General features: G+C 36.8%; 3 protein-coding genes and 1 long non-coding RNA gene across 8 annotated transcripts; 2 read left to right on the top strand and 2 right to left on the bottom strand.

Moving 5' to 3' along the window:
• The first annotated feature begins 3,748 nt into the window (after window positions 1-3,748).
• Window positions 3,749-5,155, top strand: LOC105165210 (uncharacterized). The gene is made up of 5 exons (XR_848079.3): window positions 3,749-4,072; window positions 4,195-4,282; window positions 4,385-4,464; window positions 4,560-4,616; window positions 4,702-5,155. It is a non-coding gene; the product is annotated as an uncharacterized LOC105165210 (long non-coding RNA).
• Window positions 5,156-5,229: 74 nt separating this feature from the next.
• LOC105165345 (putative polygalacturonase) lies at window positions 5,230-9,050 on the bottom strand. Of its 4 annotated transcripts, none has more exons than XM_088881315.1 (7): window positions 8,748-9,050; window positions 8,165-8,444; window positions 7,516-7,818; window positions 7,013-7,133; window positions 6,746-6,920; window positions 6,575-6,645; window positions 5,230-6,248 (listed from the first exon to the last, which is right to left on the bottom strand). In XM_088881315.1, the coding sequence occupies exons 2-7, from the start codon at window positions 8,174-8,176 to the stop codon at window positions 5,575-5,577; spliced, it is 1,356 nt and encodes a 451-aa protein (XP_088737441.1). In that variant the 5' UTR covers window positions 8,177-8,444; window positions 8,748-9,050; the 3' UTR covers window positions 5,230-5,574. The 4 variants fall into 4 exon arrangements, with proteins under 4 accessions (XP_088737441.1, XP_088737442.1, XP_088737443.1 ...); XM_088881316.1 differs by having other exon boundaries at window positions 8,752-9,050; XM_088881317.1 differs by having other exon boundaries at window positions 8,165-8,367; window positions 8,752-9,050.
• A 5,544-nt stretch (window positions 9,051-14,594) lies between these two features.
• On the top strand, window positions 14,595-18,499 carry LOC105165212 (fumarate hydratase 1, mitochondrial-like). Of its 2 annotated transcripts, XM_088881853.1 has the most exons (17): window positions 14,595-14,784; window positions 15,244-15,361; window positions 15,484-15,633; window positions 15,754-15,864; window positions 15,962-16,045; window positions 16,185-16,283; window positions 16,394-16,444; window positions 16,546-16,595; window positions 16,753-16,834; window positions 17,145-17,239; window positions 17,318-17,384; window positions 17,463-17,513; window positions 17,591-17,686; window positions 17,775-17,873; window positions 17,956-17,985; window positions 18,066-18,131; window positions 18,276-18,499. In XM_088881853.1, the coding sequence occupies exons 1-17, from the start codon at window positions 14,696-14,698 to the stop codon at window positions 18,360-18,362; spliced, it is 1,425 nt and encodes a 474-aa protein (XP_088737979.1). In that variant the 5' UTR covers window positions 14,595-14,695; the 3' UTR covers window positions 18,363-18,499. The 2 variants fall into 2 exon arrangements, with proteins under 2 accessions (XP_088737979.1, XP_011082445.2); XM_011084143.3 differs by lacking the exon at window positions 14,595-14,784 and having other exon boundaries at window positions 14,836-15,361.
• Window positions 18,500-18,931: 432 nt separating this feature from the next.
• On the bottom strand, window positions 18,932-21,364 carry LOC105165211 (large ribosomal subunit protein eL19y). Its single transcript, XM_011084142.3, has 5 exons — window positions 21,199-21,364; window positions 20,328-20,450; window positions 19,633-19,946; window positions 19,296-19,360; window positions 18,932-19,202 (listed from the first exon to the last, which is right to left on the bottom strand). Exons 1-5 carry the CDS (start codon window positions 21,308-21,310, stop codon window positions 19,178-19,180), a joined length of 639 nt encoding a protein of 212 aa, XP_011082444.1. The 5' UTR covers window positions 21,311-21,364; the 3' UTR covers window positions 18,932-19,177.
• Between the last annotated feature and the right edge of the window lie 3,516 nt (window positions 21,365-24,880).

The raw sequence follows: 24,880 nt of genomic DNA, 5'->3' as shown, positions 1-24,880 counted from the left end.
ACTAAATGGCAATCTATTTCCAAGTGTTTAGTTCTCTCGTGAAACACATGATTGCTAATGATATGTAGTGCAGCCCTATTATCACATAAGAAAGGAATTGGACAAGAAATGTGTATGCCAAGATCCTTGAGAAGAGCTGCAATCCAGACAAGCTCACAAGCAGTAGAGCCCATGGCTCTGTACTTTGCCTCAGCCACGGAGCGAGAAACAGTATTTTTTTTCTTTGTTTTCCAAGATATCAAAGCCTTTTCTAAGAATATGCAATATCATGTTAAGGATCTTCTGTTGTCTGGGCAAAAGGCCCAATCTGCATCACAGTATGCCGTAAGGTTGGAGCTAATGTTGGCAGGGATAATAGTCCTTTATGTGAAGTTCCCTTTAAGTATCTGACTACATGTGTGGCTGCATCCCAATGACTTTTACAAGGGACTTGGAGAAATTGACTAAGTTGTTGTACTGCAGGAGAGATGTCTGGTCTTGTGAAGTTTAGGTACAGAAGTCTGCTCACCAGTCTTCTGTAAATGGCTGGATGAGGGAGAGCTTGATATGAAGTTGATTTCAGCTTGATTCCATGCGGGAGAGGTGTGTTGGTGGTGCGAGCCTCAGTTAACTTCAAGTCTTGAACAATATCCTGTATATTTGCTTTGAGCAAGTTCCACTCCTTCGGAAGCCCGAGCTATTTCCAAGCCAAGAAAGTATCTAGCAGGTCCCTGATGGTGAATAGTTGATCAAGATATTGTTTTACTTCAGTAATTTGAATTGATGATGTTCCTGCAAGTAAAATATCATCAACATAAACTAATAAAGCAAGAAATCCTTGAGGAGAGGCCTTAGTAAACAAGCAGTAGTCATTTTTGGATTGGTTGAATCCAAAAGACTCCAGCTTTGAAGTGAATTCACAATTCCATTGTCTGGATACCTGTTTAAGTCCATATAAGGACTTCTTGAGCTTGCACACACATCCTGAAGGAACTGCATAACCTTCTGGTGGTTCCATGTAAAGTTCCTCATCCAAATAGTCATAGAGAAATGCATTATTCACATCCAATTGATGCAATTCCCATCCAGCTGAAGCAGCAAATGCAATGAGTGTTCTCATTGTAACAACCTTAGCCACTGGTGAGAAGCTTTCAAAGTAGTCAATCCCTTCTATTTAGTTGTGTCCTTAGCTACAAACCTGGCTTTGTGTCTATCCAATGAACCATCTGGTTTGAATTTTGACTTGAAAATCCACCTACATCCAATTGCCTTTTTGTCAGGTGGTAATGGGGTCACATCCCATGTTTGTTTATCTTCCAAAGCCTTAAGCTCATATTGCATAGCCTTCACCCATTCTGGTTGTGATGCTACTTGTTGATAGGAGTATGGCTCCTGCAATGATGAGATAGAGGCAACAAAGCCAGTATATGTAGCAGATATGGCAGACACAGTAGCAGAGTTATGCAAGTCAGTATAATTGCATATGAAATCAGACATCCAAGCAGGTTTTGATGTGTTTTTGCTGGATCTCCTAATTGCTAGGACTGTCATAACATCATTAGTGATTTCATCTTCCTTTTTATCTAAGGCATCAATGTCCACATCAATCTCTTCATTGTGTTCATTCAATGGTAGAAGAACAAGATAGTCAGCAGGATTCATAAGTTCAGTTCTGTAGGGAAATTCATTTTCTTGGAAGATTACATCTCTACTGATTAACGTGACCTTTCTTTCAATGTCAAAGAGTTTATAACCCTTTTGTACCAGAGCATATCCAATGAACACACATCTTAGTGCTCTAGGATCAAATTCAGATTTAAAAGATTGGGTGTTTGTTGCATAACAAAGGCATCCAAACACCTTCATATGAGAGTATGCAACAGGTTTCTTGTGTAATCTTTCATAAGGAGTTTCCCATTTCAAGACAACAAAGGGCAACCTATTTATAATATAAGTGGTAGTGAGGATAGCCTCAGTCCAAAACATTGAAGGAAGTGAGGATTGAAACATCAATGCTCTTGCTATTCGCAAGAGGTGTTTATGTTTCCTTTCAACAACTCCATTTTGTTGGGGTGTGTAAACACATATTTTACGGTGAATGATCCCTTCATTTTTAAAGAAGTTTTTTGGCAATCTTTACTCAAAAACTCACTTCCATTTTTCAGTTCTAATAATTTTGATTCTTTTATTGAATTAAGTATGTATCATTTTCTGGAAAAACACAAGTAGGGGCACAGTATCATATTTATGTTTCATCAAGAAAGTCCATGTACACCTACTATAATCATCAACTATTGTCATCATGTAGATGCAATTTGATAAGGATTGTTGCTTGTAAGGCCCCCACAAGTCTATGTGTACAAGATCAAAAACCTCAATAGAGTTTGATTCACTAGCTATGAAGGGTAATCTGTGTTGTTTAGCTAAGGGGCAAATGTCACAGGTACTTCCCTTATCATGATTATTCATTAAATCAGGAATATGTGCAAGTACATATTCTGAAGAATGACCTAGCCTCTTATACCATACATTGAAATCATTAAAAACAGTAAGACAGTAAGGATAATCTGATCTCTTCTCAAAAGGTTTAATGATTTCTGTTGTAAATAATGTTGTATCAAGGATGTAGAGCTTCCCTATGGCTTTTCCTACAGCAAGAATTGTTCTAATCTTGTGGTCCTGCAAGATGCAACAAGAGTTGGAGAACATGAACGATACAGAATTGTTATTACACACTTTATTTACGGACAGTAAATTATATCCAAGTCCTGGAACATAGAGGATTGATGTAAGCTTAAGCTTATTTGATAGAGTTACATCACCAATCCCCTTAATTTATTGTCTAGAACCATCTGCTAAGTGAATGTATGACTCAGTCATTAATCTTGAGAAGGAATTAAGAAGGCTATCATCCTTACACATGTGATTTGATGCTCCACTATCCACAATCCAAACATTCTTATCTAGATAGTTCAAGGAGGCATTTGGCAAGAGGTTACCTGAAAAACGACCAAATGGTGAGTAATTAAGATTATTTTCTGCCATCATCTTTCGGAGCTCAGCTTTAATTATTTCTGAAATAACCTTCTTGTTGACTGTATCTCCTGCTGCAGCTACAACATGTTTTTCACCTTCAGCAGTGTTAAAGACTTGATTGTTGTTATCTTGTCCTTTCTTCTTTTTCATAAGGGCTTTGTACCAATCAGGGTACCCATGTATTTCAAAGCATGTGCTTTTGAGATGACCAGTTTTCCCACATTCTTGGCATATCATGTTCTGCCTTTCTGTCAACGTTTTCTTCCTCTGTATGTTGGGCGTGTGCGGTAAACAAAAAATAAAAATTTATATCCTCTCTACAGAGCCATTGGGATTTGCCTTAAGAGCAAAACATGGCATCTCCCATTTATTAACTGCAATGTTTGCTTTGATTCCTAGACCAGATTGAGGAGAATCTTATCAGACAGATAGATCTTCATGTTTGTTAACTTGAATGATTTCTAGAAACATCATGTTGTTGTTATTATTACCAACGGAAAACCCAACATAAATAAAAAAGTAGGCAGGTCTGCTGTACCTGATCGTCCCTGTGTGTATGTGACTGGTGACAACATAGCAACTTACCACCACACTTAGTCAGGTTTGCCCAAACATGTGATTTACATTTACTTGGATGACATCTTGTCCTAACCCAAAGGCAACCAATATGTGGGCTGCAATCATTCGACAACAAAATGAGAAGAGGATAAATAATTACAAAAGCCCAGTTCGTTAAAGTGGGGTGACCTTTTCCCAATATCTGGAACCTTCTTCCGAGTCAGCTCCCTTTGTCTACTCACCACACTTTATTTTCTTGCCATTTTTCAAGTTAGCCTTCAAAAGAAATATTGAAGAATCACAGTACTGCTACTTCTCAATGTTCTTGCTTCGTTCTATACAATTTGATGATTGATAAAACAAAGATTTTCAGGTAAAATTTGGGGTTTTGAATATGGAAGTAGTGGGTAATGAAGGCTCGTGTTATTATTCTGTTCTGGGAATCTGTAAACAGGCTTCGGATACTGAAATTCGAGGAGCTTATAGGAAGTTGGCTTTGGTAATAATTTTCGCCGACGTTGTTGTCGTCTTCTTCTTGATCAGTTCATCTGTTTCTCCAATTTTTTTTATGTGAAATTGTGAATAGAAGTTTGAATTATTTCATCATTGGGTGTTTGCAAGAAATGGCACCCAGACAGGCGGATCAAGGATCCCGCAGTCGCCGGAGAGGCAAAAGACAAGTTTCAACAAATTCAAGAAGCATATTCAGGTAATGTAATTTATAATTTGAATTAAGAAGAAAAAACCCTTCTTACGTACGTTGATGTATAATTATACCAGAATGAATGATTAATTATTTTCATTTTTACAGTTTTATCAGACAAGGGAAAGAGAAGAATCTATGATGCTGGATTACTTGACCTGCCAGGGAAAGATGATGATGATGACAAAGTAAGCAAAAGTCAAAACCGTTTGGTGTTTTTCAGTGTAAAAATGGAAAGTCTGACACATAATCTAAGACAGGCTAGCTTTGTGCATGTTTACAGGAGTGTGATAAGTTCATGCAAGAAATGATTTCGATGATTGAACGTGAGAAATCTCAGGTATTCATGAGTAGAATGATGAGCATGATTAAGAGTTTTGTCTTGTAATGATCATATAAAAATTAATGCTTGTGAATGTGATTAGGAAGAGAGGAGTTTGGAGGATCTTCGAAGGTTGTTGGTGGAGATGATTGATGGAGATGAAAGGTTGAAGTTCCCCTTTCAGCCCACTCAATCCCATCAACCAGCGGCTAAAAGAAGACGAACCAAGACGACTACCAGTCTATAGAAACTCGAACAAGAGCCGCGTGGTGAGATGTTCGTTGCATGGCGTCCAAGGACGGATTTTTTCCTCAAAAAGGCACAACCCCACCAATGGTCTAATGTAGCAGTGAATCTTGATTTTGGGTCCTAGCATTCAAGAAGTTTGTGTATTTTTCATGTTATGTTCTATGTACATTAGTTAAGGAATGAGACGTTTGTTGTTGTCTTATGATGTTTTCTGCTAGATTGTTGATTCAGATGTAATAATATAGATTGATTGGTCTTTCAAAGGGTTTTGATATGATCAAAACGTAAAGAAACAATAACCATTCTCATTCGCGTGTTTTAGCTTCACTTCTCAAAGCAATCCCAACTGTGAACACTTTTTAACTTTCAAGCAAAGAAAGCATTAAAAAATCCAAAACTTTTATTGCAAAATTCCAAACTGTATATTCCCCCATTATGACAACCTTTGCTCGCCACTCTCTATTCAATCAAATCTCACAAATCTCCAGTTCCAAGAATGTACAAAATGTGAATGTAATCACTAACAACACCAAATGAAACAAATGCTCATTTGCAACAAGTATCTGAGTCGTTCTCCACTACCAAAACTTTTCTTACAACATGAATGTAGAAAACTGACTCTCTCTATGCACAAAATGGAAAATGACCTGACACCACCTTCAAGATTCTGCTGGCCTTCGCCGTTCAGATCAATGAATGAATTAATCGGGATCCAATAAACGGAGAATCACAGGTCTGTGACTCGACTGCTTGGACGTGAGAAGATGAAACAATCACGGGACGCACCAGAAGATGAGGTTAGGAGTTGTGGACAAGGTTCGGGCGACACATTAATAGATGAGCCCAAGACATTGGCGCATAGCCAGGACATAGATGGGTCGGAGTTGATGGAGAAAGAAACATTCGACAGACATATTGAAGTGAATGGCGACTCATCAATCCCCAAAAAGTTGCCAGCCGTTGAGATATTTACACCAACAATGTCCCTAAACGTGATGTCGCTAACAACTGGTAGTGCATCAGGATCGAATTTGTCGTCTGGATGAGAATTCCACTCACCTGTTGCCTCAATTCCTTGTCGTACATTTTCCATGTAAACATCAGATACAAAAATGTCCTTCATGTAACCACCTCTTCCGATTGCTGTTTTAAGCTCAATGCCAACCAATGAGTTGTAGACGCTCAGATGCTCGACCAATATATTGGAAATCCCACCTGACATTTCACTACCAAAAGCAACGCCTGAGCCGGAAAAAGATTGCAGACGAACCCTCCGGACATGGAGGTTGGTAGTTGGTCTGCCAAATGCTATTCCATATTCATCCCAGCCACTTTTAAGCGCCACAGCATCATGTCCAGTACTAATATTGCTGTTCTCAATGCAAACATGCTCGGAAGAATCTGAAATTGACATTTAAAATGGCATCTTTAGAGTCCATGAGAGATTCGTATAGGAACCATAAGATACTAAATATTTAGAAATGAAACCTTTAAAGGAAATGAAATATGACTGACAGAAACAGAGTTTATCAATTTGCATCACGAGCTCACCATCAAATAGGCATATATGAGCCCCCAAAAGGGCAAATAATCATGGCATATGTGATTATCAGGGTGTTTAAAGACAAGCAAAATGGCTAAATTCATCACAGACAACGAAAGACCTCTGATCCACAAACCATAAACTGGAAATGAATGTGACTGAATAAATCTCGATTTCAACAGACCTGGGACAATCCCACTTGTGTATGGAGAGTCAGGCGGAGAATAAACTGTTATGTTTTGAACTAGCAAGTCACTGCATCAGAGACATAGAACCAAAACATATTAAAGTTTACTACTTGAAAAGCAATTTATATAACTGCACACGAAGAAAAAAATTTCTGAAAAGAAAGTACCTGCAATAAACTGGGTGTATACTCCAACCAGGGGCATTTAAAAAGGTTAAGTTCGATATAACAACGGTATCAGACCCAATAAATTCTACCAGATGTGGGCGACTGTTATTCAAGGAATGAGCATTCATTTGGTCCCACCAAATCGAACCTTGTCCATCAATAGTTCCATTGTTTCCTGTACAACAGAGCAGAAGAAATCTTCATGAGAATGTGGCAATATTAAAGCACAATCAGCAAGCAGAAAGGATTTTGAGGGAATATGCGTACCTGTTATAACTACGTCCGTGAGATTTTGTCCACTGATCAAGCTGCGATATCTTCGACCAGGTACCTCAAGGCCTCGGCCATAAGAGGGTAAGGGTTCAACTACATCCCAATGACTATAATCCTGCAAAAGTAAGAGTAAGGTGTATATATATACTTATGTACCAGTGAAGTCATGATATAACTTAGTAATAGCCTAAAAGATTTGACTTTGATGTTTTAAATTTTCATCCTGCAAATGTCTATTGTGATGCCTTATGCATTTGATAAATGGTGAGTGCTAAGAATCGGCAGGAAGAGAAACATCAAGCAATCAACATAAGGGCTTTCAATAAAAAAGACATGGACCAAGAACAATCCAAGAAGGTGAACCGACATCAGGTTTAGATTAAGACAATACACAATCAGACTGGAATTGGACAGCTCTTGGCTGCAATAGAAAAGTTGAGTAGACAGCTTGTGTTTTCTGACCAAAAAGATTAGGTTTGTCATATTATGATGTTAACCTGAGAGCCAAGAATAATGGCATCTTTTTCCAGGAAAAGTGTGAGATGGCTTGTGAGATTGATGCATCCAATAAGCCACCGTCCTGCCGGAACATAGAGTTGGGCACCACCCTTGTCGGCAAAGGACTTAAGATAGAAAATAGCATTCTGAAATGCTACAGTGTTTATAGTTTTCCCATCGCCCAACGCCCCAAATTCTGTGACGGAGACACTGTGAGGTCTCGGGACAAGCGGCCAATCATACTTGCATTCTCCATTGTAATCAGCAGCATTGCTCGATACCAGAAGCAAAAGCAAAAATACCTGCAAGTAAGGATACATAAGGAAGCAGGTAAACACCATTAAGACACCAACAAGAACAGAGCCCAACAGAAATTATACACAAAGAAAGAAAACAATATCAACAGCTGTTTCAGTTAAGATGGTTTAAAATTTGAAGCAAAAACTTCTAACATCTTCTTCTACACATTTGCATCCCAATAGTCTGCAACGGAATTCATCGGATATGAAAGAAAATGGAAGAACGCAGTCCGGCAATACAATACCAATGTACAGAAAGAGTATTACAGTTTTTGTTAGTGGAACCAACGAAAGCCATATTTTGTGTCAATAAGGCCTTATGACAACAACATAATCACAAAATTGGTACCTCAGACAACATCGCTGAGTGAAAAGCTCACAAACAGATCACATGAATCCCCTTCATCAATGACAACCAAGAAATAAACTTTAAGACTAATGCTGCTGCATAAACACCATTATTCCTCTCAAAATCTGGATATGAACCACCTCCCCCGCCCCCGAAATTCAGAAAGGACACATCTTCAGATCTAGAGTCCAGCAATGAGTTGTCTGCTACAGACAATGTCGATAGATTAACTGACAAAACTACCAAAAGACACTGAAGATCAAATCGACCTTAACTCGTGCTGCATCCACATCAAAGCAAACTCTGAGTAAAGTAACAAAATCCGCACTTGTTGAAACAAGAACAAAAAGCAAACCAGAACAACAACAATTCAAGACTACTTTTTTTCTTAGTATTTAAACTTCGGACAAGAAGTAAAGCTCAATCCAACCCGGTTCACTGACAAGATTTACTTTTTGCAGCAAATGACAGATGCCCAGAAAGAAAAAAACACTCCTACCCGATCCAAGAAAGCTAAACACCCATAATCAATAACCCATTTTTAGCTTGCAATTAACGAAATAAATAGAAATAATTAACGTACTTACTATCCTCTTCATGTGTTCTCTTCTTCAAGCAACGCCACCTCCCTCCTGAAATCTTTGACTCTACACTAAATCAAGAAAGAGAAGGCAAAAAAGGGTGTGTGTGTGTGTGTGAGTGAATGAGGATGGATGGGGTGGCAATTAAGAAAGAAAAATAAATAAAAAACGGAGGAGGGTAAGTGAAAAGGACAGCAGAGAGTAAGAAAAAGACAGCTCTTCGTCTACACACACACTCTATGTATGGAGTTGTAAAAGGAAAACATTATTCTCTCTCTCTCTCTCTCTCCGTGGAATTGAAAGAGAAAAAAGGAATTTTCTTCACTCGAGGCAATTAATATTTGGACAGTGGGATGCGAATGACAGTAAATCAGTTTGATGTCGCGATTAGGAGCATTAATCACTCTCCGTAATTCCTGTCCTGTCCTAACGCCGTTTCCCGACATTAAATAACACGCAATAATTATTTCTCTTCACCAATCATCCCCATAAACCATGTTTAGTCGTATCATAATTAAGATGAGATTAAGAATGTTTAATTCTGGGTCTTGTTCTCTACTTGCAATTTTCAAACTTAATTAATTGAATTTTACTGATAATTAAATTGGTTTTATTTCTTTTTCAAGAACTGGACTAGAAATTTGAATATGATTTGAGAGAGAGAGAGAATCAGTCACTGAAATGAGGAAGAAAAGCATGTCATGGTAATGCCACCAAGAAACTTTAAAGAATTGCTCTCATGTTGTGTTTAGATGACTCCAGTTTTCTAAAATTTATTCATATTCAATAAGAAAGTAGTTTAAAATTAGAATAGAAAGATTTCAAATCTTTTAAATTTGAAATTATTCAAAATAATTCAAATGGTTCGTTATTAAGAATTTGAAATTTATAATTTTAAATTTTTTTAATATAAATTTAGCATTAGATTTGTTTCGATAATTATAAATTTAAAGGAATTCAAACTCTTCAAATTCTAATTTTGAACTGTATTTTATTAAATATTGATGGGTTTTAATTTTTTTTCCCTATCTCCAAATCAATCTCTCACGTTCAAATTCAGACTCACAAAATTTTTGTATCTAGTACATTAATTCAAAATAGAAAGGAACATATATGTAAGAGTAATTACATTCTCCTTCCATTATATTTGGTGTAATTACACATAGATCCCCTGCAGTATAGAAAATTAAATTTAGTACTCTTGAGGTTGTTTCTGTCTAGTAAATAAGTCCATCTGCTAGTTAAAATTCACCAAATTTGATGAAATTAACAAAAAGAATTAGATATAATTTATATTTACCACATATTTACTTATGATTGATTTATTACATGTCAAATAAATATTTTCATGATCAAATTATCCTTATACATCTTCACACGTTAATGCATGTGAGGAGATATATCTTCACGAGTAATTTGATCATAAAAAAATTTATTTGATCCACAATAAATCAATTAAATATCAATTTTTATTTTTTTTAATTAATATCTTCAAATTTAGTGGATTTTAACTAACAGAATGACCTATTTTTCATACGAAAGCAACAGTCAAGGGTACTAGATGTAATTTTTTAAATTATAGAAAATTTACGTATAATTACATCAATTTTTAAAAGAGACATATGTAATTATCTTTATATTTAACTAAAAAAACGACACAAATACAATAAAAGAAAAAAAGAAAAAAAAAGCTTAAATGGTGATGGTGAAGATGATTAGCGGTTAGGGAAGGGCGAAAAGGAGGAAGAGAGAGCATTACAGCATTGGAATGAGAACATGCATGAGATGTGATTTGTGGAAGATGGGAATGATTTGTCGTTGGGCAGATGAGGCCCACCACCAGCCCCAGCCCCAGCCCCCAGGGGATGCTCCCTTCTTCTCCTCTTCCCTCTCCGCATTCTCTTTTCTGTTTCTTCTTCCCACTCCCTCTCACTCCATTGCACTACACACTCAACAAAACAATTGCAAATCATTCTCCAAAAATCTCTCTCTCTCTCTCTCTCTCTCTCTCTCTCTATATATATATATATATATATATATGTATAGTTTTCATTTCAATTTATTTCAACAAAATAAGACATACTCATCACATGAACATAGCACAACGGGGGAGGCGGAGAGGCGACACAGACAGGACACCATGATTCTAACATTAAACCACTTTGATCATCAGAAAACAGAGCATTAGCAATAAGTAAAGAAAGACAAGAGTGCATGCTTCCTTTTTCTCTTTTGCTTTTTCTTCCTTCCATCCTCACTACTATTTCAACGCCACCTCAATTTTTATTTTATTTTTTTTATCATAAAATATGTCGTTTATATGTTTAAATACATTCTGTGTATTTATTAAATTGGAGTTAAATTCAATTTAAAGAAAATAAATAAAAAAATTCTTGTAAAAAATAAAACATCAATTTACCCTATGTGTTTTTAGAAATAGAATAAAAAAACAAAACTAATGCGTCTCGTGAATGATACGTGCCTTTTTTTTTAATTTAAAATAATATTTATGTCCTTATTTAAAAACTGTTGGACCTTAGTTTCAACATAAAGGACAAACTTAATTAATAGATCAACAGCGTAAATTTTATTTAATTTAAATCAATAATTTTTATAGCGGGTGGCAATGGGGACGGCATAAATGGTGTATTTTTCTGCTATTTATAAAAATACAATAGATAAATTGCTATTTTTTTAGAGTTTTTATATATTTCTCTTTACCAAAATTATTACATGAGAATGTTAAATACGATATTTATATTGAAATTTTATGTAATTTTTTTGCTAATATCAGTAATTTTTCATCCAAATATTAATGAAAGAGGATGTTCATATTTATAGAGAGAATTTAAGTGTAATTAAGATTGTGATTATTATTATTATGCGTTTTTGCTTTTGAGTGTGAAAGTGGTGAGGGGTATATGTATGGTTAAAGAAGAGCAGTTTGTGCGGTCAATTGGTGTGTATATATGTGTCAGAGTGCAGGAGATGGGAGTTGGCGGCCACCGCGGCGTGCACCACCTTTTCCTTTGTTTCTTCTACTCTTACCCCTAAAACCCAACACACCACCACATCACTTTTAATCTATACTGCTCATCACACACTTTATGTACCTCCAAATTTATGATTTATTGACCAAAAAAGAAGTATTACATTGGCCGTTATTTTCCTTTTGTTTCAATCACACAAAATAAGAGGAAATATAGAATTAGGTGTCATTATAAAAGTAGGAATAACATCACACGCATACAACTATATTTTCCTTGTATAAATGTAGTAATATTCCATTCCGCGTAGCTGCGGAAAATATCAGCAGCAACTATGTTTTTAGAATTGAGTCCGACTGGCCGGTTCAATTGGGAATCGACTATGTGTTCTGGCCAGTTCATAGGATTAAAACTGGTGTGAACTGGTCAAAATCGATCAAATTCGGTGAAATCAGTGACGCAGTAATTGGTCAAAAATCTATTTTGGCCCTTCTTTTCAAAAAAAAATAATGTAGTGAAATGTAAATCTATTTTGGCCTATTTTTGTTTGATTCAAAAGGGAAAGCAACAAAGCATTCATGTTTCAAGAGTTGTGGGGTTTAAATTTTAAATTTTTGTTAATTTGATTTTTGATTTAATTTACTTTCTCAAAGAGATTTGTTGGTTTTGTATTGTTAAATTATTGTAGATTTTATTTATTTGTAAATTATTTGTTATAAATTGAATTTATTTAATCAATTGATGTATGATGTAGTTATATACTACAAAAATTATAATATATGTATAATATATTCTCGATCAATCGTTATTCTAATCCAGTTCAATCGGTCGGATCAGTAACCCAATAAGTTATCCGATTCAATCATCGATCCAATTTTTAAAATATTTGAGTAGCAGTAAAGTATGCGAACCAACTATAGATACTGACGCTTATAATCATGCTTGTTCAAATTTTGATAAATTGACTAAAACATCAGTTGAATCGAATTTTTGGTTTGTATCGAATATCAAATTAAAAATTCAGTTTGGTATTCAATTTTTTAAAAAAAAAAATTAGTTTTTTCAATTCCTTTCGATTTTATGATTCGGCGTACCGAATCGATGGAATTACCAAAATTTTGAATATATATTATATCAGGATTTTTGTAAATATATAAAAAATATTATATATATCATTATAAATTTTATAAATAAATAAATTATAAATTATATGATAAATGGAAAGGATTTGTTTTTAGAAAAAAGTTGATTATATCAAATTTTAATCAAATAAAACCAAAAAAAATCAAACTGAATTGGCTATCCCGGTTCGAATAGTCAATACACTATTTTAGCGTACCCAAATTTTGGTTAATCGAGTTGCACAGACCTACTTATAATTGTCACAAATACACACTTGTATCCCGTACCCTTTTTTTGTGGATAGAATTTTTCATTTCAAATTTATTGTATTTTTTTGTTCTAATTAATATATGCATGTTACGTATATAAAATTATTTTTTAAATAAAAAAATGAAATATTGAGAAGCTAAGGAATATTTTAATCCTTTTTATTACTTCTCTTTCTCTCTTTCAAAATGGCTCTTGTCAAATACTATGATGTATTTTTGGTTTTTAGATATACATATATATTGGGCTATAGAGTGGGCTTTCTCTCAAGTTGAGCCCATCCAAATCCATTTTCTGGCTATTTGCGTATGGCCCAATGTAGGCCTGTCAATGGGTAGCAAGACCAGTACCTAGACTCATATCCTAATTGAGTCTGGGTCTGGATCTCAATTAAAATATGGACTTGGGCTTGGGTCTAGCCCAATGTCAGTTGCAAACACATCAATTGGGCTGAGTAGTTACATGGGCCATGGGCCTGATGATGACAGAGAGAGGGAGAAAGGAAGAAAGTAGGCTTTGGAAAGTTGCAAAAATTACTGTCTATTGTCAAATCATATCTCTTTTATATATATGTATGAGTATGTATATAATTTTTTTTAGTTGTATGGCTTATAATTACTATAGACTTATTTTGATAAAAGACAAATCAGACGCTGTTTCAAAATATCTCAAAACACCACCAAAACTTCCAAAATAAATTAAGGTAAACATTGTCCATGTTTTGGCCTATATCATAGATGAAGCAAAATTGAAACCAAACATTATGTTTGATTTCAGTCTCCCGGCTTTTCACTTCCCCCGGCGGGCGACTTATGGAAATTCCTTTTCCGGCCTGATGAGTAGACTTCCAGCAATGGTGATGGATGTGTCATGAACGGGAAAAGAAAGAATTGCATAGAAGAAGAAGGAAAGCCGCGACGACAATGAGGAGGTCATCAATCTGCGGCCAGGTCGAGATCAGAGAAGTTAGGTTTAACAATGACTAGGGACTGAGTTGAACCTAGTTAGGTAGGTTTAGGTAGGTAATGAAGGCTTACTATGATAACTAACCCTAACCCTAACCCTAATTGATTTAGTAGCAACTTCACCGCCGCTGCATATGCATTGTGCATAGCTAGCTCTTAAAAGTGAGCATGATGCGTTGTCTCCATGGTAAACTTTGACAACGAAAATCAATTTTTACAGCACAAAAAGTTATCACCCAAAAATTACAAGACTAAAATTTCATTGATTTTTTTTAAAAAATCCAGGAGGTGGAAATGTGAGAGAGAATGGAAGAGAGAGCTGAGTTTACTATTTTTGGAACAAAATAGGTGCTGCAAGAGTCTATTACAAAAGAGTTAAAATTTGACGTATTTATATGCACTTATCACATCTAAACCACACTAGCCGTACCAATTAATGTAATGGTGTTAGCACCTCTTTGACTCTTGCCACTTTTATTTAATTTTCCGGCCATTAGCAACTCTCCCTCTGCTTATAAATATTTCCTCGTGCATGTTATATTCCTGTCCGTATCCTTTGCTTTAGTTTTTTGTAGGATTGATCTTGAATCATAGGAAGACGTTAGGGTCATGGCCCCCAATCAATCCATCCCATGCTACTCCACATCCTTCAGAGAAGAAAATGACACTTTTGGGCACATTCAAGTTCCATTCGACAAGTTACTCCTCTCTCTTTATCTTTCCACGACCACTTCTTCCTATTAATCAATATGTGCGCTTTTTCTTTGTTGTGAGCGTGTGTGTGAAGAAGAATACGTGTGAATGTGACGTAGATCAACCATGATTTCTTTCTTTACGTACTTGTTTTGTGTGTGTGTGAATGTATGTCTGTCTGTGTGTGTCTCCTCAGTTTTCGCAGTGTGAGGCAAAGTAAGCAAAACGTGGACCTCGTTTGTCTTCCAGTTTCATTGGATATGGAGAAAAAAGAGAGGGGAATGTTTATAGTGTGGAGATGTGTTTATTATTGTATTTGTGTCAGATGTTGGTCAATTTAACGTTACTACGTACAACGAACTGCCCAGGCTCATCCTTTTTGTATTAGTGTTTAGACACTGGATTATGCTTCTTGCTTTCTTCTTTTCCCACTGTCTCCTGACCTTGTGTGTGGAATCGGTCAGATTATGGGGGGCTCAAACTCAAAGATCGTTGAAGAACTTTGAAATTGGTGGGGAGCGTGAAAGAATGCCTGAAGCAATTGTTCATGCATTTGGAATTCTTAAGAAATGCGCTGCGAAGGTGAAAGACTAGCTTCATTTTAAGAAGTGATCATTTCGTACTCTTCTTTTCTATTGGGCAATAGGACCAATCTGTATCCAACAGGGGCTAACGTTGAGGCACACTACCGACTTACTTTCCAGGTAAACATGGAATATGGCCTTGATGCATCAATAGGGAAAGCAATTATGAAAGCTGCTCAAGAAGTGGCTGAAGGAAAGTTAAACGATCATTTCCCTTTAGTAGTTTGGCAAACCGGTAGTGGTACTCAGAGTAACATGAATGCCAATGAGGTTCTCTCTAGTTTTTCTTAAACTTTCTGCTTCTGGTCCATTAAAATTTGCAGTCATCTTCAATTTGGTGATCTGTTTGCAATTATTATCAATGTTTTTTTATCTGTTTGTAATTGGCAGGTCATTGCAAATAGAGCAGCTGAAATTCTGGGGCACAAGAGGGGAGACAAATTTGTGCATCCGAATGACCATGTGAACAGATCACAATCTTCTAACGACACGTTTCCAACTGTAAGTCTCTGGCCGTAATACAAGTATAGTGCCACTAATCTCAGTTTTCAGAAGTATATGTAGCTGGTTATCTGATTTTGGCTTGCTCAAACATTAGGTAATGCATATTGCAGCTGCCATGGACATAAATTCAGGATTAATACCAAAGTTGAAACAGTTGCACAAGACATTAGAGTCGAAGGTTCTCTACACATCCATCCATCTATTTTTGGCATTAGGCAACAAACAGAGCATAGGCATTTCATGGTTTCCTCCATGACAATTTCTATTCCAATTTTTTTGCACATTGTTTGATTTGGTCTTTGTTAACGCTGTTTCAGTCTATACAATTCGAAGACATCATTAAAATTGGTCGCACCCACATGCAAGATGCAACGCCTCTCACACTTGGACAACAATTTAGTGGCTATGCCACACAAGTAACTAATTTTCTACATGCAAACCCTTTGATGAGATTGGTTGTTGCAAAATGGTGAAGTATTTTCAGTAGGGTTCTTGAAGGTTGCAAAGATTTCGTCTATGTTTGCAGGTCAAATATGGGATTGATCGAGTTTTCAACACCCTCCCTCGCATATATCAGGTTTATCTCTTACTTCAACGGCATTATATTCTTCATTTTCTACTTCATTTGTTTCCCGCTCTCTGGTCCTAAGAGGTAGGCACTGATATATGTCTGCACAGCTCGCACAGGGGGGCACAGCTGTAGGCACCGGTTTGAACACAAGAAAAGGGTAAGCACTTAAAATATGGAAGTTTTATTGTATGTTTCTAGTTACCTGCATTTATACTGTTACAAATCAAGCTAGTTCTTTTGCTGACTTTCTCATAACAACTTGATAGTCAGTTTCCATTTTATTTTCGTTTTCGTAAACCAGTAGTTTTTGTCAGATTTGCTGAAAAGATTGCTGCAGCAGTAGCTGAGGAAACGGATTTGCCATTTGTGACCGCTGAAAACAAGTTTGAGGCACTGGTAAGTCTTATTTCTGTAAAGTTTGCATTCTACAAAAATCTGGTAGCTGATATCCATGTAATCTGGACTAGCTAAGGAAACCAGAATCCATATGGTTCAGGGGAAAGTAGATAATTTAGCTCACACGATAGGACAATTTTGAAATCAACAACGATACAGAATTTTGGATGTCTTGTTAAAGGAGACTGATTCCGAGGTCCGAACCATAAGGCTCCATGTCAAGGGCGCAGTTCTATACACATCTCAGAATATATGATTCCAATGACTAGTTGACAAAACTGTACACTATCGGTCTTCCTCGTTTTGCTAGGCTGCCCACGATGCTTTTGTTGAAACAAGTGGTGCCTTGAACACAATTGCAGTTTCTCTAATGAAGATCGCCAATGATATACGTTTCTTAGGAAGGTATGTGAATGTTTGTCCTATACATTTAGTACTGTTTGCATAAATTGAGCTGTTTTCATGCCCTGTCCTATACCCCAGTGGTCCACGTTGTGGTCTAGGAGAACTTATACTTCCTGAAAACGAGCCTGGCAGCAGCATAATGCCGGTAATGAACAAACTCTTTCGTTTCTGTTTGAAATATAAATGCTGGCTAGCTCTTGAGTTCTGGCCGCTATTATTTCAGGGGAAAGTGAACCCTACACAGTGTGAAGCTCTCACGATGGTGTGCGCTCAGGTGATAATGTGCTAGGGAAAGGACCAACAAGTCATCTTCCTGATCTGTCCAATTTATTAGTCTGCCTATTTTTCCAGGTTATGGGCAACCATGTAGCGGTCACAGTGGCTGGTTCCAACGGCCATTTTGAACTGAATGCGTTTAAGCCCGTCATCGCCAGTAATCTCTTACACGTAAGTATGTTTGCTAAGCGTCCACAACTCGTGGGAGGGAAAAGAAATACTCATACTTGGTTAATGTTTGTCTTGTTTTCTTGTTTAGTCATTGAGATTGCTGGGCGACGCCTGTGCTTCATTTGAAAAGAATTGCATCAGAGGAATCCAAGCCAACAGAGAAAGAATTTCTATGCTCTTACATGAGGTCAGTGGTAACTACTTTGGCGTATGATTCCCACATCTCATGTCGTGTCTGATGGATGTAATGGTGCTTCCGAAAATTACAGTCCCTGATGCTTGTGACGTCTTTGAATCCAGTAAGTTCTCATCAAATGTTAAGCCTTTTTCGTTCTTTCCTGTATATCTTTCTCCCGTTGAACCATGCTGTTTATTCCAGAAAATTGGGTATGACAATGCTGCGTTGGTTGCCAAGACGGCTCATGAGGAAGGATCTACCTTAAAGGTGGAATTTTCATTATTCCTAGACAACATCTTACTGTTGATGCGTTTACTGTTTGGAGACACACATTGTTTCATTTCAGGAACGTTGGTTAACTGTCTCATGTTAAATTTCATGTATATCTAACTGAGCTTTTGGATTGAGTAGGAAGCTGTCTTCAAACTTGGGGTGCTGAGTCCTGAAGAATTTGATAGCCTGGTGGTACCAAAAAATATGATAGGCCCCTTAAACTAAAGAGGATCAGGCATACCTTATATCTCGGTAACTGCTTCGTCTGGTAAACTAGAGGAGCAGCGAATACACTCTACCAGAAGAATAAGATGTACCTGAAGCTGCAACTTTCGTACATCATGTTTTCCACATAACCTCACTTAAAAGTATAAAGAAAGTAAACACTTGTCTATATCCTACTGGTCTAGAAGCTTTTCCCTTCGCTTATATTTCACAATTTCTTCAATTCTTGACCTATTGCGCGCCCCAATGATATTGCTTGCTACACATTCATGGATATTGTTAATACATGAAAATTTCAAGACAAAGACTTAAAGTTGGCAAACATGGCTAATGTTGTGTGCCTTTCATGGGGGTACGCAGCTGTTTGGATCATAATATATTGTACTGCCACCAATTCATTAATATACTAATTCATTGATTCACAACCAACTCTAGTATCCAGCCAAGTGTATCATAAATTTCCTAATCACATCGTAGTTTTCCTCCTTTTCCACTGATTTATTGCTCCAGGAATACTTTGATCTATGATTCAATTGAGCACCACGAAAGCAAATATCTCAAACCAAAAATGAAAACACACGAATTAATAAATGAAAAATAAAAGTACGGCATCTTTTGACAGATACAAAAATCCAATGGCAACTTTTAGACAGAACATACCATGAAAAAAAGGTGTAATTTTAATACTCCTTGCACTAGATAACATAGTCATGTAATAATGATAACAAAATGGAGAGATCAAAAAAGCTAGGCTGAGACACTGACAAAACCATAAAGATGACAAGTGCCACCTATCACCAAACAGTTTTCTAGGATCACTTCTTAGCTTTTTTTGTTCCCCTGCATGGCAAACATTTTAGAGAGCAGTTAGACCACATGGCTGGAAAATGTACTAAATTGCTGCAGATTGCAGGGTGTATGCTAGTAACTTACTGAGCTGGCTGAGACGCGGGTACAGGAGCTGCTGCTGCCGGTGGTGGTGCTTTCTCACCTGGTCCCTGCATTGGTAAAAAGAGTAAAGATGAATCAGACTTGTCATAACTCACAAGATGCAAGTCAAATCAACAGGTGAAATTGCAACAGAATGTATCAACTACATTGTAATATATCTGCTTGTAAAAACGACATCTAGATCAGATTTACTTGGTCCTTATTCAGGTAACTAGCACACGACAACAGAGTTGCACATATATGCAGACTTGGACATAACTATCAGTCTCATACAGAGTCAAAATTCCAAGGAGATAGTTAGCCTTTAGCAAACTAATACCTGTGCTAGCCGTTCCTCTCTCCTTGCTATCTTCCTCTCCCTGCTAGCTTTGTTCTTTGCTCTCTTAGCCTCAAATTGGTCAGATAAGGTCTTCTCCCTAGCCTTCTCAGCCTTAGACTTGTGGATACTCTCCATCAGTACACGCTTGTTTTTGAAAACATTACCCTTAACTTTCATGTACATGTCATGGTACATGTGCTTGTCAATCTTCTTGGACTCCCTGTATTTGCGAAGCAAGCGTCTGAGCACCCTCATTCTTCTCATCCAAAGCACTTTTGTGGGCAACCTTGCCTCCCTGGTACCCTTACGTTTACCTGAAATTGTTCATAATGACTTAATAATACAACAATAACCATTAGAGTATAAAACTGTGAAGAAATAGATAGATAGAATAGAGCATCACATTGCATATTCACGTATGCAACATAAGAAAAATGATTTTTGTGGCTATTGAAGTTTGTAATCCAATGGATAAAAGAACAAAGTTTTTGAAACCAATTAGGCAACCACCTGTAGCATGATAAGCATCTAACATGATCAATGAGAGCTTACAATCAAATATACCCAACACAGAACCACATTAGACAAATTCAGCTGCGACAGGTCAATAGCCAACATTAAACCAGAGAAGAAACATACAAAACCAATAATGAAAAAACCCTATCAGATTTGGTGTATTCAATCCAAAAGGTTACCATATCCAGAGTGACGGCCCTTTCTCTTGGCCTCCTTCATTCGGCGAGCACGGGATCGCGAGTGAATCTTGGTGGGCTTCCTGATAATGAAACCATCCTTCACCAACTTCCTAATGTTTTGTCCTATATCCAGAAGAAACAATATCTATTAGGAATTGAAACAGTCAGAAAACAGCACAAGTAAATTGAAGAAGATAAATCCCTCAGTAGTGATACACTAGCAAGAAACCTTAGTGCATAACAGAAAGTCAAATCATTATTGCTATGGCAAAAAACAGTTTTCTTTTATCCATGGGCAATGAGTTTTGATGCATTGGGCTTATCTGTATTTATAGACTCTAATGAACGAGACTTGCGAGTTTGACAAGAGAATATTGCCCATTGCCTATGTGTTCTGGTAACATGATTTCAATAATATTGCAACAATATATACAACTAAATGTAGTTCGAAAGGTACTTAGGTAGACAGTGGATATCTCACGAGTTCGTCTGCCAATTTTTCCTATTCCTATTCGCATTTCAACCAGAGTGCTTAAAACATCAATCATTATACTATAACATATACTAAAAAACTGATGTTTACAATTCCAAAATATTATAGACACCCCTACAGGATTAAATCAAGTAAACCTAAACAAGTCCTACAAAATCAACTACCATGCAGCGGATACAAGTAACAATTAACATCAGAACGAAATCTTAAAATCCTTAGAAAAGAAAAACAGCAAAAACAGAAAGCCAGGCAGAGAACAATAAATCCAGCAACCGAACCGAATGAAACACATATCCAGTCCAAAATTACGAAGAAGCAAATACAAATCCCGACACAATCGTAATACGTATCCGATGAAGAGAAGAGACAAGAGCGTACTAGAGTTAGCCATGGAGATTTCGTTGCCTTCATTGGGGTCAAGCCAAACCTTGCCCTTGCCGCACTTCAATACACTAGCGGCGAGCCGCTTCTGTAGCTTCAGCGACACCATCTTCTCCGCTCTCTGCCTCTTTCACAAGGAGCTGTGCGAATAGGAGGAAAAATGAACTCTCGAGAAGATGAGCTTTTATACGTCACACGATTTTGCCCTAGGGTTTATTATTGGGGCTTTGCCTGCTTAGTTCAGCTTCGTAACTGGGCCATTTCATTACTGGGCTTAGCAGATTTTAATTGTAATGGACCGGATCAAGACTTAACATAACTGTTACATGGGCTAACAGTTCATTGCTTTGGCCCATTTAATTTCTGTGTTCATTTGTAATGGGCATGATAATTTTGGCCTATGCCTAAAATTGGAATTTGGATTCCATTTCCAAGTGGGGGTGATCAAGAAAAGTTCAAAACAGCTCGAACCAAATTTAGTCGAATGATTTATTATGAGTTATTGAATAATTATAATTTTATATTTATAGTAAAATCACAAAGCACCTTATGGGTTTGGTTTTTATTTAGAACTAAAAAGACCTAAAAAAATCGAATCGTTAAACATATATTATTTAAAATCTTAAATTATATATATAAAATAATGTGATAAAATTAACTTGTTGTTTAGAAGACTTTAAGGATTAAATATTTTTTTATTATTTTGATATTGCACGCTATTATTTTATTATTTTTTATTATCAAGAGAAGAAGAAAATGACAATAAAAATAGGCAAAGTTGGTAGCGGTAGAGAACTAGCATTATGGCAATTAAAGGGAAAGCCTCTTGAAGAAAATACCAGTCTAGATGTATAATCTTACATAGGCATTTTGGAGATTATAATAAATGTGGATACTTCAAACGTGTTGGCGCCTAGGAAAGAGTTATTGAAGTTGTGAAAGGATGCATCAAATGAGGAAGTTGTTATTGAAAGCCAGGAGTTAAACAAAAACAGAACCATAGGTGAGTTTGTGCAATACTTGTCAATGGGTACCCCATATATATATGAAAAAATGCAGTGTACCCCTGTGATATGGGTAATGTGCATGATACTCTCTGTGATATAAAAAATACCAAATTATCTCCATGTGAAAATTTTATTGTAGCAATTAGATCCCTGCGAGTCCAGGGTGTGGCACATGTGCCAATGTTGCGGCTGGGGGGTTGCATATTTATGTTGTATTTTGATAATTCTGCCCCTCCTTCATCAAATGAAAGAGGTTAAATGCAAAATATCCCCCCTGTGTTAGTGAATAAAGAGCAAATTATCCCCTTGCATTTTTTCCCAATAAAAGTACAGCAGCTTGCTCATCTATTGTTACAATTTCTCCTTCTTCCACTTGTTTCTCGCAGTTTTTTCTCCAAAAATAGAGAAAATATCAAGGTCATCTTCCTCATTTCAAAAAAACAAATCAAGACAAAACATACAATCACTAGATTTGAGATTTCCAACTACGCCTTTATGTAGGTGCAATTTGAAGGCCAAAATTAGAGTAGTGGAGTCACAAATAAAACCCTTGAAAGGTAAGTCATATTATTGTTGCAGATATCAAGTTTGTAGATTTTTTCGTTGATTAAAGCCCGAAAGAGCTGCGTGGGCACCTAATGGGTTTCCTCTAAAATTTCATGTTGAAGTACACAGTGGTGAAGAATTTTTTCGTGGCTTTGATGAACAGTTCGATTCAAGTGATGGTAAGGAAGTAGTGTCAAACTTGCAAACTAGCTATTGGTGTTAACGTCAAAGAAGAAACATTTGTTAGAAATGTCAGTTTTTGAATTAGTGTTAGCAATGTTCTTTTTGTGTTAGTGTTTGTTTTGTTGTTAGAATGAAGACAATGTAAACTAAACTTATAAAACGCTAATGTTTAAGTATTTTAAATTTTTTGGCATTTTTGTGACTGAATTCTTGAAGCTTAAATTTCATAAATAGAAGCTGAAAATGTACAAAAAAACTAAACACAAATACTAAATAAAATTGACAAAAACATAAAATTGAATTCCATTAGAAAGGACTGAAACCTGATATTATTTTTACTAATATAATAGGAAAGAAAGGGCGGTAGATGATAATGAGAAAAGGCACCGCGTCTGGATGAGCGAAAGGTGTATTCCATGTAGTAGGGAATATCCCGAGTCTCATGTAAGACAACTAAATACACCTCGAGGCCGAGGAACTGAGGGACCTTCTCGAGCACAAGATAAGTAATTGAAAGATAGAGCTAGCCTATTTGTTATGGGGAATCAATGCTCCGAACGGAATAGAGCTTACCTACGGCACCTGGCTTTTTCCGGTGGATATTAGCTTAGCTGCACTTACGAGGCCGGTTTGGCTTCCTCTCTGGCGGCCACTTTCCTTACCTTACCCCCACTACACTCTCACTCTAAGCTACACCTGTTGAGCAAGATGCATTATGATTTCCTCTTCTGTGGACACATCAGAGTATGACCTGGGATGGGAAGAGAAAGATTTTTTTCTCTAGCGAGCTCTCTCCCGTAAAGCCAAAGACGCCCCAAGACAAGGTCAAACTGTTGGGAAGAGGATAGGGTCAATAGAACCTGGGTGGATACGGGCTGGGATAGTGGCGCCTATTCAACATCAGTTCTAAAAGGGTTCACTCATGCTGGAGGGAGCATCCCCACTTAGTGATTTGTCTACTAGTTCAGGCAAATCCGAAGAAGTTATCACGGACGAGCCACATGCGAGGAAACTTGCACATGTGGTTCTGGCCAGGCTTTCCTGAGGTATCTAATAACCTTGCTTCTGCTCGCCGCTGGCACACCTCTCAAAACTATTGCCTATTTATTCTGGAATAATCTTTTTATGAGGGACAATTTTACATATTTTTGCCAAATCCTTCTATTAGTAAGTACAACTGGTACCATTTCGATGTGTTTTGATTCTTCTGAACAAGAGAGGTTTGATGCTTTTGAATTCATTGTATTAATTCCACGTCCTACTCGTAGTATGCTCTTTATGATCTCGGCTTATGATTCAATTGCCATGTATTGAGCTTCAAAGTTTATGTTTTTTATGTGATCGCAGCATAAAAAAGAAAGTCTGAATTTTCCACAGAAGCCGGCTCTAAATATTTGATCTTAGGTGCATTTTCCTCTGGAATATTATTGTTTGGATACGATCGGACAACTACCGATGTCTATTAATATCTTTTCTTAGAATATTGTTGTTAAATATATATATCTATCTATATCGTAAACTATCGGATCGGGTTTAGATGTGAAACTTGTAGACCTTATTGGTTGTGATATTGATCTTAAGGGGGGAACGAAAGAAAAGAATATAGACTTGTAGAGACCCTCTTTGTAGTTGTCTATCTAAGGCGATCAATCAACATCTTTAGCCATAACCCTAAGGCTGTGTCTCGATCTCCTATGTGCAAAATCTAAGAGACTAGTTCCTATGGAGATTCCCCTTAGTCTAATTCCACGCCTTATGACGAAAGTGGAGTCGGCATGGCGTAAAGTGAAGATTGGAGAGTAGAGAAAATTCCCTTCTAGGGTATTCTGAAGGTGAAACCTAGGCAACGAAAAAGGGGTCCGATACTTCAACTAGAGGAGCGACCAGTTGGTTCACCAAACTCTGACCCAACGCCACAAGTTCTCCAGGTCTGAAGGCATCCA

Source organism: Sesamum indicum, linkage group LG6 (assembly GCF_026168435.1).
Source record: "Sesamum indicum cultivar Baizhima isolate 11 linkage group LG6, ASM2616843v1, whole genome shotgun sequence".
Lineage (NCBI taxonomy): Eukaryota > Viridiplantae > Streptophyta > Magnoliopsida > Lamiales > Pedaliaceae > Sesamum > Sesamum indicum.
This window is presented reverse-complemented; position numbering and strand designations above follow the sequence as displayed.